This window comes from Chamaea fasciata, unplaced genomic scaffold (assembly GCF_029207755.1).
Source record: "Chamaea fasciata isolate MVZ Bird 193981 ecotype frontalis unplaced genomic scaffold, bChaFas1.0.hap1 SCAF_3, whole genome shotgun sequence".
Lineage (NCBI taxonomy): Eukaryota > Metazoa > Chordata > Aves > Passeriformes > Sylviidae > Chamaea > Chamaea fasciata.
This window is the reverse complement of record NW_027094088.1, coordinates 77,637,515-77,652,700: the sequence shown is the minus strand read 5'-3', so window position 1 is coordinate 77,652,700 and position 15,186 is coordinate 77,637,515. Positions and strand designations below refer to the sequence as shown.

The 15,186-nt window shown below is 37.6% G+C and overlaps 1 protein-coding gene across 1 annotated transcript in view; it reads right to left on the bottom strand.

Annotated features, from left to right (window-relative positions):
• The window catches only part of MDN1 (midasin AAA ATPase 1), a 93,407-nt gene that overhangs the window by 65,729 nt on the left and 12,492 nt on the right, over window positions 1-15,186 (bottom strand). The window contains exons 7-20 of the mRNA XM_066179555.1: window positions 15,000-15,131; window positions 13,455-13,558; window positions 11,423-11,537; window positions 9,689-9,882; window positions 8,582-8,663; window positions 7,823-7,918; window positions 6,653-6,765; window positions 5,964-6,112; window positions 5,806-5,866; window positions 5,102-5,313; window positions 3,519-3,622; window positions 2,394-2,538; window positions 1,832-1,928; window positions 508-621 (exon numbers count right to left, since the gene is read on the bottom strand). Of these exons, the coding sequence (XP_066035652.1) occupies window positions 508-621; window positions 1,832-1,928; window positions 2,394-2,538; window positions 3,519-3,622; window positions 5,102-5,313; window positions 5,806-5,866; window positions 5,964-6,112; window positions 6,653-6,765; window positions 7,823-7,918; window positions 8,582-8,663; window positions 9,689-9,882; window positions 11,423-11,537; window positions 13,455-13,558; window positions 15,000-15,131 (1,718 nt within the window). The remainder of the gene's footprint in view (window positions 1-507; window positions 622-1,831; window positions 1,929-2,393; window positions 2,539-3,518; window positions 3,623-5,101; window positions 5,314-5,805; window positions 5,867-5,963; window positions 6,113-6,652; window positions 6,766-7,822; window positions 7,919-8,581; window positions 8,664-9,688; window positions 9,883-11,422; window positions 11,538-13,454; window positions 13,559-14,999; window positions 15,132-15,186) is intronic.

Here is a 15,186-nt window from a genome sequence, read left to right as displayed (position 1 = left end):
AAAGCCATGCCAAGCTCTCCCATCTGTACAGCCAGTGAAGCAAAGCAACAGAGTATTTTTAGAACCATATTTTTGACACAACTTGATATACAGAGAGTAACTATAAACTCCAAGTATTCCAAACATGAGATAGTTCACCTTACATTAGGAGAAAGAAAGGTAACCCTAGACAAACACACAAGACTTTCCTTGGAATTATCTACACAAATAAACCATTTTAGTCCCTCAGAAGTGAAAGAGGATTGAAACAACAATGCTATTTAACTGGTGTAACCAAGAAAACAATTCTGAATTTCAAAAAGTAAAAAATCTCCTACCTACAAATACAGAAACCGGCAGAATTAAGAAGATGGATGTCTACACTCTTCTGTTTCCTAAAGCTATGCAAACTGCTGCATGGAGAGCATTATAGTGCTTCTCAGAGCAGTCTAACCACAGACCATGGTCACATCCTTTCTTTTTGTGACTTATTTCATCAAGAATTTAAAAAGATTACAGTCAACTTACTTCACAATTCCTTTTACTGTACTTTTGTTCACATTCAAGCTTCTCAGATAATCCATTATAAGAATTTGCAAGTCTCCTTCATTTCTCAATTCTTCCACATAAAGTTCAGTAAACCTAAAAAAATCAAATCAATCCATAACACTTAAAGACACCTGACCATACTGAAAAATGATGTTAGAGATAAATCTCATGGCATGTAACATTTTAAATTTTTAAGTAACAGAATACTGATGGTTAAAGCTACAGACATATAGATTGTCAAACCCACAGACAGACTCAAGAACCAGAGTAGTTGAAAAATAAGGTATTACTAATACTTTCAAGTAATTTATCTGAATTAGTTTAACGTCTCAGACTGAAAGCAAACAATGTGACTTAAATTACAATTTAAAACAATTTCCAATAGACACTCAAATGTTACAGCCTGAACAATGAAGTACTGACACAGCAGTAGCTATTTTTGACAAATTGTAGTAGGTATTTTTGACTAATAGAAATATAAATTAATTTAAACTTAGCAAGGTATGCTGAAGTCTCCTTTCTTCTGTATTACACTCACTTTCTTTCCTTTCACTATTCTGCAAGAGAGCCAATGGCAATAAAGCCTTGATTTGCACTAAAAACTATAAATGACTAGCTGCACACAGCTGGTGCATCTCTACAATCTTGCCCAGTGTTTATGAATCTGGGAAGGAACTATATATGCAACTTTTGGCACTTATGAGGGAAACTGCATCAAGCAGGAGATCTGTGCATACAGGAATAGGTAGATGGTACTGAAGAAGGGATTTGTCACAATTCCAATTGCCTTGCTACAGCTTATATGCTTTGAGACCACGCATCAAATATTTTGAGTATCACACATCTGCGCCACCATGCACACCACCTTCCTTCTGAGTGTACAAGACTGGATATGCAGCTTTCTGCAAGGATCATCAACACTTCTGAGTTAAGAGAAAGGCTGCTAAACAGACACCAAACACTTATTCGTCTTTACTTCTCCCATCAGGAACATAAACTGCTGCAGTAGCATTCTCAGGTGCTGACAGCTTAATTGTGAAGAACAATCATTTCCTGCCCCCACTGACAACACTCTACACCACTGCTAGACCATTTGCTCACAGCTCAGCTACTTCACCAAAGTATTTTGCTGATTTGTATTTAATGAAAAACCTTCACCATACATCTCTCACAGGCAGTAAATCTGAGTTCAGACTTGCATCCTCAGGCTTCAGACAAAGCATTCTTCACAGATCAACTCCTGAAACTAATTAAACTCTGAAAAAAACAGTGACTATTTCGTCCCTGAATCACTATTTCCTACCTGTTTCTTATTCCTAGAGGAAGATTTCTCTTTCCAACATCTGTAGCTGGATTCATGCATGCAAACAAGCGAAAATCAGGGTGACGGACAAGAGGCTCTAAAGCAAAACAGATACAAAAGATAAAATTCATGATAAACACAGCATATTTATATGTTAAGTAATTCAAAAATTATGTGAGCCCTAAACTTGGAACTCCTTTTGTCTCTTTCAGAACAACAGCCAGTGCTTCCCTCGGCCAGGAAGAAAAATCCAGCCTGGGATGCTCACACAATATTTGCCTCTCTCTGTACCTCTTGAGAGCAGCATTCAGCAACTGCACTTTTTGATCTTTACATGAGTAAATGGAGTTAACTTTCTACACAGCAGACCCTACAGTGCAGTTGAGAACACACCAGTGTTTTGGACCTCTTGCAAAGAAATATGAAGTCTACAAAGAGCACATTGCTCTCTAGTGCACACACCCATTTTAATGATAAATGATCTCAACTTATTTTGAGCTACATAGGATAGGGAACTCAGCTGGAAACCAAGATACAGCATAAGCAAGCACGGAAATAGTACCTGTGTCTCCTCTGTCTAGTAACACCAGTGACCCAGATGATCCTTCCAGTAAACCACTCAGGCACTCCAAAGTCTCTGCTGCAGCCAAGTTGATCTCATCCAATAAAATCCACTCTCCTTTTTTTACTGCTTGTGCCAGAGTACCCTAAAAGTAAGATCAATTTGTTTATCATGTTGCCAGCAATGAAGTGTCAACTGAAGCATTCAGATACTAGAAATACTTGGCGTCCAATCTATGGCTTGATTAGACAAATGGCAATTCCAGACCTTTTACAGCAGTAGCAGTTTTACTGCTCTCTCTCAATAAGAGCAATCATTTTGCTAGTCACAGAAGTCAGTTATCATACCATTGTGTCTGTTACCAGTTAGATTGGCTCAAACACAACAGATTTAAGATCCCTTATTTGTGCAATCCACTACTGGGGCATACGTGTCACTAACACCACATGAAAATAAAGTTAATCCAAAGAAATCCAAAGACACAAGCAGTATTATAATCCTAAGGAATCTCTACCCTATTAATTAAAACAATATTTAACTCAGAGGTTCTCCAACTACTCATAAATGCATTTTTTTATAGAGGACTGGTCAACATTTCACACACTTTACATGGAATTTGAGAGCATGTATTCAGATTATCAGGGTGGCAAGAAGCAAGCATAAATACACCTCATGGCTTCTCCTAATCACACTTAATGTCGTTAAAACATATTAGGGGTTTGAAATGTTTAGAAAAACCACTTCTAGATAAACAGCACAGATTCTTAATATTAAATCGCTCACAGGAATCCCTAGACAGAAGCAAGACCTACTGGAGACTGATCAAGAAGTTTTTTCTAATCTTCCAGAGTTGAAAAGAAGACATGACATACTGATATTCTTATTATACCAGTCCTAGTTCCTGTTACACAGCACTGAATAATGTGCTACCACAAATCACTCTCCCACTGCCCATCTCACCACTGCTTCCTTCAATCTGCACACTTGATTTCACAGAGTTATCATGGAACATGTTTTACTTTACAGCAAGGCTCTTGCCAGGAAGCTATTTATAGAATATTGATTGCAGTCTTTTAAATATTTCTCCTTATTCCTCCTAGTATCAAAATGCAAATATCTAAATACCTCAACAAATGCAAAGAGAAGAGCATTTTCTGTCATTTTCATCTGTTGATGAGCGTGATTCAGTTTAAGACCAAATGCCTCCCACTTTTCCTTCAGTGGTAAGCCTGCAAGCAAAACAAATTTAAGTTTGTACCATCAGAACAGTAGCATAAAAAATGTTTGACAACAGTATTTTATTCAAGTTGTTTCAAGCAGAGAAATACAAAAGTAAGCTCGAGCAAAAACATTCAACTTCTACAGATGACACATCACAAATTAAAAAAAAAAATCTTGTTGTTTTGGTTTTGTGCATGTGTGGTGTTTTTTTTTTTTTAATTTAACTGTACCCATATGTCAGTAGTGCTCAGATAATTTACTATTCACTCCCAGATGAGGAACAAATACTTATATTGCACTTTGTTCCAGCATAACTGTTACCACACTAATTTCCAGAGACAGAAAGAGACATGTCAAAAAACCCCAAAAAACAAAAACCAAATTTATAACCTTTATGACAGATTAACAATGAGCACTTTAGTATCAGTAATGAACATACTATTGCTTATCTGTTACAATATTTACTATAGCACTGATTTCAGTTATTTGTAAAAATCACTACCCGAGCTACACATAGCATCAAAATTCCCTAAGTAACTTTGCAAGTTACAGATTTCAGCTTGTCTTTATTTCAGGATTGCTAATTCTTGCAATAAGTGATCTTTAAACTCTTTCTTTCTTCTCTCTCTTTTTTTTTTTTTTTTTTTTTTTTTAAATTTGTGGGCATTTATTTTAGTATTTGCATATTCAGAAGAACCAGTTAAAAGAAGAGTGGGGATGAAGTTCATAATTATTTTAGTTAGCCCAAACTGAATGAAAGCTACAACTTCACTTGTTCTGCTGGTCTAGAAACGAAAACAACTCCATGCAAGGCAAAGTACGAACATCACATCAGTCCCAGAATGGGTTGGAAAGCATAAAAGAAGAAAAACTTATTTGGAGACAAAACCACACTGGAACAATAAAGCACTAGGCAAGCCAGCATCACTGACTTGGATCCAAGGCAAAAGCAAGCTCTTAAAAAAAATTCCTACCCTAAAAACAGTTATTACTTTGGGTTAGGTTCTGCTATTTTGCTTTGTTTTTTTAAACAGGACATGTTTGTGAGTACATAAGCAGGTTCTAGGGCTGATATGAATGCATTCACATAGAAGACCGACACAGGAAAAACCAGTACTGCTCACCAGCACACAGCTAACACAGCTCACACAGCTAAAAAGTGCTCAGGAGACCAGATGTCAAGGGTACCATCACAGGGCAATCTCCACACTCAGAAAAAGCGAACAGCAGAGAGGAGTTGGAAAAAGGGAAAAAAAACCAAACCAAACCAAAACTCAACCACTGTTCTAACAGTGTTCTGAATGTCTAGTTTCAATGTTGACACCGCATTTCTCAAAACCAGAAAAAAAAAGATGTAATATACAGGGAGGGAAAAAATACCCTAAACCTCAAACAAACCCAAATTAAAAGAACAAAAGTCGCCAGTATTTATCTGTCCTCTGCAGTGGTTTAGCACTAATATGTGTTTGATCCATCTGAAGTCTTACCAGATGCATTTTCTTTTACTTCTTTATTAATAGCAGATTTATGAATATGTTGCATTAATTTCAACAGATCGTGCCAACGATTCTGTCTGTAGCAAGTCTGAATGTGTCCCAAGAATGTTAGATTTTTCTTCCTAGAGAATGTCTGAGAGAAGAGCTCTTCAAAAGACTCTCGCAGAGGGAGCCAGATCAGCTTGTTATCCACAGGCTTGTAACTGAAGAGAAGCAAAAGAGTAATTACTTATGTGAGACAGATATCTTGAACTTAAAAAAGAAAACAAGTCCAAAAACAGTTACTTGAAACAACAATAAGCTGCAGGGATGAACCCTTGTTTCTGAAGTTTTTTACTCAACTAACAAACTAAATAGAATTGCACATATTTAAATGCACCTCATGAGGCAATTCTGTAAAGACAGGAACACCCTGATAAACAAATTATTTGTAATAGTACCAAACAATACATCCAGTGAATATTACATCAGATTTATACTGAACAGCTTAGCCATCTTTAAAGACACTGGGCTGTGTTTTTGAATGACTTCATCACACACAGATCTGCACACAATTCAGTGAAACTGCTCTGCCCTTCAGCAAGGACAAGAAGGCTTCTGCATGCAAACATGTTTATGAAGACATTTATTCTACTATGAAACAGATACTGTCCATTTGTTCTACAGAACGGACAAAACAGTGGCCAATGACTCACCCTCCTAAGAGATCTGCTGTGTCACTTTGTTGGTTCATGTTGACAACCCTCAAACGGTGTCCTTGAAACAGAGATAAAAAGCACCATCAACTCGTGGGTTTGTGCTTTGTTGTTTTTCAAATTATCTCCATGTAAGTCAGTTTTCACACATTATTTACCTGTAATATGAGCTAGGTACTGCACTGTTGAGGTTTTGCCAGTTCCTGTTTCACCAACCAAAAGCACAGGCTCTCCTTTGACAACACACACTGCAAGCTGTTCAATCAGTACTGCAGATGGCCGTGTGGCAGCAAAGGTATGCTTTGCCCTGGAAAAACAAAGCAAGTTACTCAAAACTGAGATTTATCAAGGAGCTCATTTCAATTTTACCTCTATTATTCTTGAAGCAGAGTGGTTTGATTTAGGATTTTTTTAATATAGGTCTGAAAAGAAATAGTTCTAAGATATCCTTCTAAGATACTTATTTTTCTCAAGATACAACCTAAAAATTCAGGGTTTCCAAGTAACTTCCTGGCCAATGAAGTTAATGACACATACTGCAAAAATCTCCCTCTACAAAGGTAGATCCATTGAAATCTTTTTATAACAGCTGTGGATCCACACTGCTTTGGAGACACTCTAGTTCAAAGAAGCTGAAAATCTCCATGCTTTAGCTGCCAGAAGCATGATGCAGACACTCTTAAAAATACACAAGGTAAAACTCCGGATTGCAAGGGAAAGAGCTCTCACATTCCTTTCATTAGAGTGAGAATACCCAACTCGCATTTTCCTTAACCCTGGGACTTGCAGTCCATTTTATTCCATCACAAAATATTTCAATTCACATGGAAACTACAGGATATTCTACCTCTGTACAGTGAGAGCCTGGATCTGCTTCTTCACAAGATTCACTCTTCCCACAGAGACTTCTTGTTCCCGTATTGAAATTTCCGGTTTATAGAGTTCACAGAAGTACTCCACCTGTGAAAAAAGCAACAGTATTTCCAATATTAATGCTGCTTACATCACAGTGAGAACATCCACACCATGCTACCAGTATTACTTTGCAGCAAGTTAATCTTTAATGACAAAATTATGTATTTTGCAGGTTTTACATAATCATCACCTAAAATAGTGAAGGACTTCAGAAGTGGTTTTTTCTGCACAAACAACTTTCAATTTAATAACTTGATTATAGTCTTTGCCACTGTATTTCTACTTCACCTACTTCCATGGTAGTTCAACTACACAAACTTGAACAGTTATTTTAACAATATTTTATTAATTTCATTTTAACAATAAACAAATAATCTCCCTTAAAAAAACCCTTTGAGTGAACAAGGATATTTTGCCACTTGCAGGGAGTAATACATTCCTTTAATGAAATTATGCAAAGAAGGACAAAGAGAAAAACCCACAGAAGTTTCAGGGATCCATCGGTCAACTTGAAGCAACAGTAGAGGGAATTTGCTTTGCAGACTTCTGCAGTCAGAAATAGTTGACAAAGAAATGATTTCGTTTAACTCTGTCATTTACAGAGCTCCAAAGAGACAGATGATTTTGTAATCAGTGAGTATAGAACAAGTAGCAGGTAAGATCATGTTCCTCAGTGAGTACAGAACAAGTAGCAGTAAAGACCATGTTTCTCTCTGATCTCTCCATTTAAGTGATTAACATTCACTGTAAACCACCTAAGAAAAAACACATTCTTTACTACCCTGTGCATCTAGTGGTATGATATGCTTAGGCAGCTGTGCTGTTCCAGCTGTGAAATCCTTCATTTGTATCATGAGGCCAGTTGATCTAAAAACAGGTTCCCTGGAACTATCAGAGAAAAAAAAAATGCAGCTGAATCTAAAATAGGAGAAAAACAGATCCTGGGACGGAACAGAAAGCAAAAAAAAATGTTTGGGAGAGAGAGGTGGGCATAATTTTGAATAAAAAATAGCATAACATATTTCAATTAATCATAGAAATATCTTACGGCAAGCTATAGAATACTACTAAAAAAGACCACATTAACTGTAGCTCAACATACCTTTTTTTTTGAAATGTTTAGGTAACTTCCAATAACTTTTGCCATTTTCTGTCTGCTCCCTTGGTTGGACAACATGGCTGTGAAACAGTCCAATGCCTGTCAAGGGGAGAACCAACTTTTTGAAAACTAGTTTTGTATGATTTTATCTGACAAGTATCATTTTAATCTAAATGAACCCAAATCCAACCCAACCACTGTAAATAAAACTACTTCACCATCCTCTGATTGAGTCAAATAACAGACTTCAGAAAGATGCAAGAATAACTTCTAAACTCTGTAAAGAAGTGGGTTTATACGAAATATGAAAACTTTTCAATGGCCAATCACAAAAGCTATTTTTAGACGAATGGACCAAAATGGACAAGAAGTAACATTATAAGATCGCACATCTCAAAACTGCCTCTGATGGATGCACACCCAAAAAGTTCCCAACCTATACTGTAAACTGATGAACAGGTAAGTAGAAAAGCATCCCATATTACAAGAAAAAGAAAGGTCTCAGCCAAGTGCAATCCCAGCTTGTACTCATTAAAATTTTTGCACTATGCTGTTTGTACGACAGCAGTAAATTCTTTTAGCACCTTATAGCAAACAACTTTCTTGAAACAGAAGCTTCTGATCAGAGAGATCACAAACATTTCAACTACAGTTCAGCTGCTTAAAACAAAACCAAACAAATTCCCATCTCACATTCCCAAAGAGAGCATTCTATGAAACAACGACAGAATCTGGGATCAATTGGATCAAGTCTTACAGCACCTCCTGAAAAATATTCACTGCTGTGGCTGAAGAATTACTGTCAAAGTTGTAAGCAATCCTGCTGCACCAATTCAGTAGGTCTCTAAAAAGAAAAACCAAAAAGATTTGGTACAAACATGCCAAAATACACAGACTCTACTTTCATGTTCAGCTTAGGTCACAACATCATCTTCTGACACTTGCACATGCAGTTGTCGGGCAAGATGTACATGGGAAGACACAAAGAGGATGATAATTCTGAGGAGCAGCTGAGCACGAAGACCAACATTGCTTATAAACAGATAATACATACTCCATTAAATAAATCATAAGGTAACTGTAAAATTCAAAGGTATTAAAGAATCCAGAAAGGTGTAAACCCCCATTTTTTCAAGATACAGATTCCTTACTAACAACAAGATTTTCCAAAAGGCAAGAAAAGCAAACACTGTTCTCGAAAAAACTGACATCCTTATGCTCCACAAAAACCTCAGGTACTACCCATACCCAGCATTCACTAACTAATTCACAAAGCACTACTGGTTACAGAAATTCCAGATGATTAGAACTGGCATTTGGTAGGAGAGGAAGAAATAATTCAGCCTCAAACGACATTCCATCACAGAATTTCTGAAATTACCAGTACATTACAGACACAGTTCTTTTCAGTCACCTTAAGTTATAATGCTGAGAGTGCTCAGCATGAAATAATCTAGATAATATCTTCAGTTACTGAAAATGTTATCTTCCAGCTACTGAGAGAACATTATACAGCTCCTTCCGGTTCTTAACTGGTACTGATATCTTGTGTTAACAATAATTAAGAATAAATTCATATGGCCCAATGCCAACTAAGCCCTGCTTTTGACAAAACCCACTCCTTCCCCCACGCCTCCCAAAAAGTAAGCACAGCAAACAGGAAGTTTAAATAATCCAGAATGAGATTCTTTAAATAATATATTAATCATTATTTTAAAACAAAAGGCATATTTTCCAGTTTTTGCAAAATTCACATTTAATTATTCAAGTTTTCACTATTATTTTAAAAGAATTAGGGAAAATAATGAAAATAAACCCTTCTATCTCTGTAGCTAGCTGATTTCCAAGAAACATATAAGAAAAGACAACCTTAGAGATAGTTCTCGTCCCTCCAGATTTGGTTTCTTATGTTCTGATCTCGATTCTGATGCTGCTTCTGGCACTTGACTGGAGCCAGCAGCACTGTGCTCTGGTGCCTGATACTTGTCTCCTGCAAGGTCAATGAAAATGTCTAGCAAGTGATCTGTCACAAGAGCAAGGTTGGGGTATCTCCTTTGGAGGACCTGAAACCATAAACAAAAAAGAAAAAAGAATGAAACAAAACAACAAAACAAAAAGCCCATCCACATTGGAAAGAAACCAACAGCACCCCAGTTTTTACCAGAAGATGCTTCCATAGATATTTTATCTAGCAAGCTACAGAAAACTGCTTTCATGCAATCTCTTATCTGAAGAAAATAGAAATTATGACTACTATGATACTGATTTTGATGCCAAAAATAAACTTTGCTGACTCAACTCAACTCCAATTCATTTAATACATTTGCACAAACACCAATGAGAAGAACAAAAAGTACATTCAATCCTATCTGAACCCAAACCACGACCATACAACTTTACAACTGATTACAGAAGTCTTTACTTCCTGTCCATCTTTTTATGACTAAATTCATTTGAGCATTCAAATTGTCTGTTGACTGTGCTGACAAAGGCACATTAAGGGGATAATTTTTCTTTTGTAATTTCCTTTCCACTCAGTTCTCCACTAAAGCTTGCCAACCAAAATATTGCTTCCCAAAATTACTTTTCACAAATACAGGCCGGGAAAACTAGTGCTACCCTGCCAGACTGACTTTTGAGATTAACAAGAAGAACATGAGTCTGTTTTCAAGGCAAGCAGGTGGGTGTTCTCTAAAATTCTCTCTTCTATTACTACTGTGGAATCTTAGCGCTTAATTTATACATTTTGTGACTTAAGCTACAAAGTTGCAGAAAAAGGATAAGCGACACAGCTAAGGCTCAAGTTTTGTTTCTTTGTAAGATTTTGATAGTTGCTCTTGCCCCACTCCTAACAATCAGCTGACAAATGACAAGAAAAGAAAGACACCACACAGATACTTAAGGCCACCTATAATTGCGCGGGTTGCTGAACGAGTCCAAAGGAGTGAATGAATTCTAATAAAAAAAAACTATCTTTTCTAATCTAGAAAATTCAGAACTTCCGCCTCAACTCTTCTGCTAAATACTATTCATTACCTTCTCCCTCAGCCGAGAGCCTTTCAGAATCAGATGCTGTTCTGAGCTCTGTATCACAGGGAGAATCTCCAGAAAATTCTATTTTCATATGAGCCCTGGGCTGCTTTAATCTTCTGAAGGCTACACAAAGCAAACACCTCCCAGAGATGTTAACAAAAGAAAAATGTTAATAGAAGCAGTTATTTTTAACCGATAACTGACCAACTATTTTTCAGCTCAAAGCTTGGAACTCAGAATTAGAGTAAGCTTAATTTTCTTTTTTGCTATTTCTCTCTGCTTTCAAGTCTCTGTGCGCTAATAAGCAGCAAAGAAGTTTGATTCTTAGACCCACACAGAGCACAATTGTGTCTGTCAAGGCAAGTTCCAGGAATCTTTGTTCAATTCACTATGAATTTTCCTGACAAACTGCTTGTTTACTTCAAAATTGGCAGCACAATGCTGAAATTGTAAGGGTCTATTGTAGAACTTGAAGAAAAAATAAGGATTCAATTAACTACTGAAAAACATTTATTACCAAAGGCTGAAACAATTATTCACATGCCAAAATGGAGCAACACACCCCCGTACCTCCTTGAGTTCTCCTTTGCTCATGTTATCCAGATGTATTTTGGTCCAGTATTTGTCCAGAAGAGCAGCATGGCTGCTTTGCTGCCTGTACCAACCTCCACCACAGCTGAATATCCTAAATCAAAACAACAATGAAGAAACACAGGATGTGGAGTGTCGGCTGAAGAATTCAGTATTTTCAGGGCATATCTGTGCATCAAACATGTTACACAGAGCTGCTACAGCATAGTGCAGCAGGCATAAATGACACTGTCACTGTACTGTCATGTACCCCACCTTCCCTATCCACGCTTTTCAAATTACTTGTTATCAGAGTGGGTTTTTTTCCTATATGACAAAATCTCCATAGAGATACTTTCGGAAAGACTTAAATTACTGTCAGTTGTCTATCAGAAGCAACATACAGAATCCTTTGTAAAGGTAGAAACCTGACAGAAGTGGCCTGTGAAATACGTTAAAGGATCTGTGATCTTATTGCAGAGATGCAGAAAAAGCATCTTCAGCCCCGTTCCCCTCCATGGCTTTTCACAATTACTCTTCCCCGTCCTCCAGACTCAGCTCTTTCCATCATACATTTCATTCCCTTTGTTCTTTTACTACAGAAATAACTATTCAGCCATGTGTTTTTACCCACTGTAGAAGCAGCTTTGCACATGCAAAGCATTAGATTTGGAGTTGTGGTTTGGCTTTTGTTTTCTGGTGGGTTTTTGTTAGATTTTTTCTTTGTTGTATTGTGTTAGGTTTTGATTGTTAAATACTTTTTTCCCAGCTGTAAACTGCAACAGATTTATAGAATCTACTCTAATGAGCCTAATGAAAATCACAGTTTGCTGCTATACAAACTGTTCACTGATGTGTTGGTTTTGGCTGGGATAGAGTTAAATTTCTTCATAGTAGCTGGTGTGGGGAAGTGTTTTTCCATCTGTGACCAAAACAGTGCTGATAATACAGGGATGTCTTAGCTACCCCCGAGCAGGGCTTCCAGAGAGGCAAAGCCTTTCCTGCCTCACAGGAAAGCACCAGCACCACCCCAGCAGAGGAGGGTGAGAGTACACAGGGAGTTGGGAAGGGACATGGCCAGGAGAGATGATCCCAACTGACCACAGGGATATTCCGTATCAGATGGGGTCGTGGCTAGCATATAAAACTGTGGAAGAAGAAGGAAGGGTGGGGATGCTCAGAGTGATAGGGTTTGTCTCTTCATTTGTGTGGAAAGCTTTTGCTTTACCTAAACTCTAACCCAACCCATGATTTTTCCTACTTTTGCTCTTCCAACACTCTCCCCCACCCTGCTGCAGGGGAGTAAGCCAGCACCTGTGTCATGTTTAGTTGCTGACTGAGGTTAAACCATAACAACCATGCATACAGAAATAAAAATTCTTAGGAAATGGGGCAACCAAAGGAGTTGAATACGAAAGACTTGATTCCAGAAAAAACAGATCAGGAAAAGAAATTTAGAGAAGTAAGACAAAAGCAGGAAAATTTGTTAAAGGCTTTGAAATAAACTACAAAACATTAGAAAACCATGTAACTGCCATTTCCCATATAGACCTCCTTACCTTTGACCTTGATACAATATTACGGCTTCCTATTAAAAAAAGTCATTTTGACATCTGAGGCAGGAGCCACTACTACAGCGAAACAACCAGGCAGAATATGTAATATCTTTTTCTAGTTAGAAAACATCACAAACACGTATAGTGACTCAAGACTTTCATAACTATCAATAATAAACCTTTTTCACACAGTAATTCCTAAGAGTGGTATTTTGTCCTGGTGATGGGTTGGTTTTGTAGGTTTCCTCCCAGCAAGGTTCATTCCTTCAGCCTTACAACTTTTCTGTAAAAAAGATTGGGATCCACCCCAAGGCTGCTTTCAAGTGAAAAAAAAAAATTCAGTTTCTGTGACTTATATTGCTTGTTAATTGGAAATTGCTGAAATATTCCTACACAAGTAGCTTGTACTAAAAAGTACATTGGACTTAAAAAAAGGATAGCCATGTTCTCAACCTCATTTAAGTTCACAGACCTACCTCCTAGTTGCAAAAAATTGGAATCCTGGTGCTACTTTTAAACAGTCACCACGACCAGGAATCAGTAACTGTCTTTTCTCCAAAAGAGGAATCAGCACAGAGATCTGGAGAGAAAAAGAAAAATTATAAAACTTTTTTTTTGGTGACACTAACAAACATCACAACCATCCACACTTATTTCACACTTGAGATGCTGGAGCATTGCCACTGAGCACCATTACATTGCCAACAACTGCTATTCCCAGAGATACACTTACAAGTGATGCTAACAGGAATTGCAGACTTCCCAGCAATTTTTATTAGCAGTGGAAGTCAAAGGTGTAATGTTTACTTACCTTTTCTTCTCCTTTATTCAAATGTAAGAGAATGGAAGTGACAGCCTTTACACTGCAAGTCCAAATCAAAACTTTATTTTTAAATTATCAAATGACTTATTAGACACATTCAGATCAGAAGCTTTATTTTGTTTATCTGCCTGAACAAAGATGACTTGTGTTTCAAAGATGTCATTCTCATTTTTCACTGTATACACTGCTACCCCAGGAGAGTTTGGTGTCTATTTAAAGAATCTACCCCTCCCTGGGGAAGGACACTAATGGTGGTGGAAAGAAAGAAGGGAGGTATGACCACAACACCCCCCCCAGCCCAGAGGGAGGCACACAGAGATCCTTTGATATGAAGAAAGCAGACAAGATGCCTGCAGGGAGGACCTGAAGAAAGTGATTTCATGAATGCAGGATACTAGTCAGGGTATGCTCATCATGAGTGCAATGAGTTGAGTCCACAGAAGCAAATAAGTGCACAACCCCCTAGCAGTGAAGTGTCTGTACATAAAAGCAGTATCCATTTGCTTTCTTATAAATTTTCTATTCTTGTATCAGAAGCCTAGAACCTAACAAACAAACTGACAGGTTATTTAGTCACACATATAGATAAGAAAGGAAACAATCAGCAGAATGTCCAGCAGGCCTATGCAACAAAGCTTCTATATCACGACATTCCTGCAAATGACTTGTTTTCAGTAGCCATTACTTCAAGAGGCAAGGATGACTGACTAACTAGTTGCTCTGGAGCCAAAAAACCAGGAAATCTGTTAAAACTTATTATGCTTAGTGCAACAGCACATTTTTAATATGTAAGAAATGTATGAGAAAAAAATATGTGGAAGGGAAAAAAAAGCCCCACACAACAAAACACATACCAAAAAAAATCTTATTAACAGCACCAGCCTCGTATATTGAGAACATTCTGTGATGTTTAGGGCTACATTTGGTTTCAAACACCAAAACATTATTAAATGGACACATTATCAGTGTCAATTCCAGTTTTCAGAGTGAAATCTCACATCAGTTTCAGGGTCACGGCTACTCTCTAACAAAGACAAAAACTAATGAGGTGTGCAAATATGTGAACAAAGGTGAATTCTTTCTAACCCCTTCTAAAGGAGCAGCATTTTCAGTGTGCTGCTACAGAACCCTGGTGATTATACTCCCAAAACTGCCATCATGGGCATTAAGACATTAAAGCAAACATAAAGCTACATACCACATCCAGAGGAGCATAATCGATATCCTCCAGAAGTATCCAGTGACCTTTGGTGACAGCTTGTGTCAAGGTGCCAGGCTGCCACACAAACTCCCCTGGTACATCTGTGCATCGATACATCCCCAGCAGCGTCTGTGACAGAAACAAGCAGCACATCAGAGACCTGGGCATCACCTCCCCAGAGGAA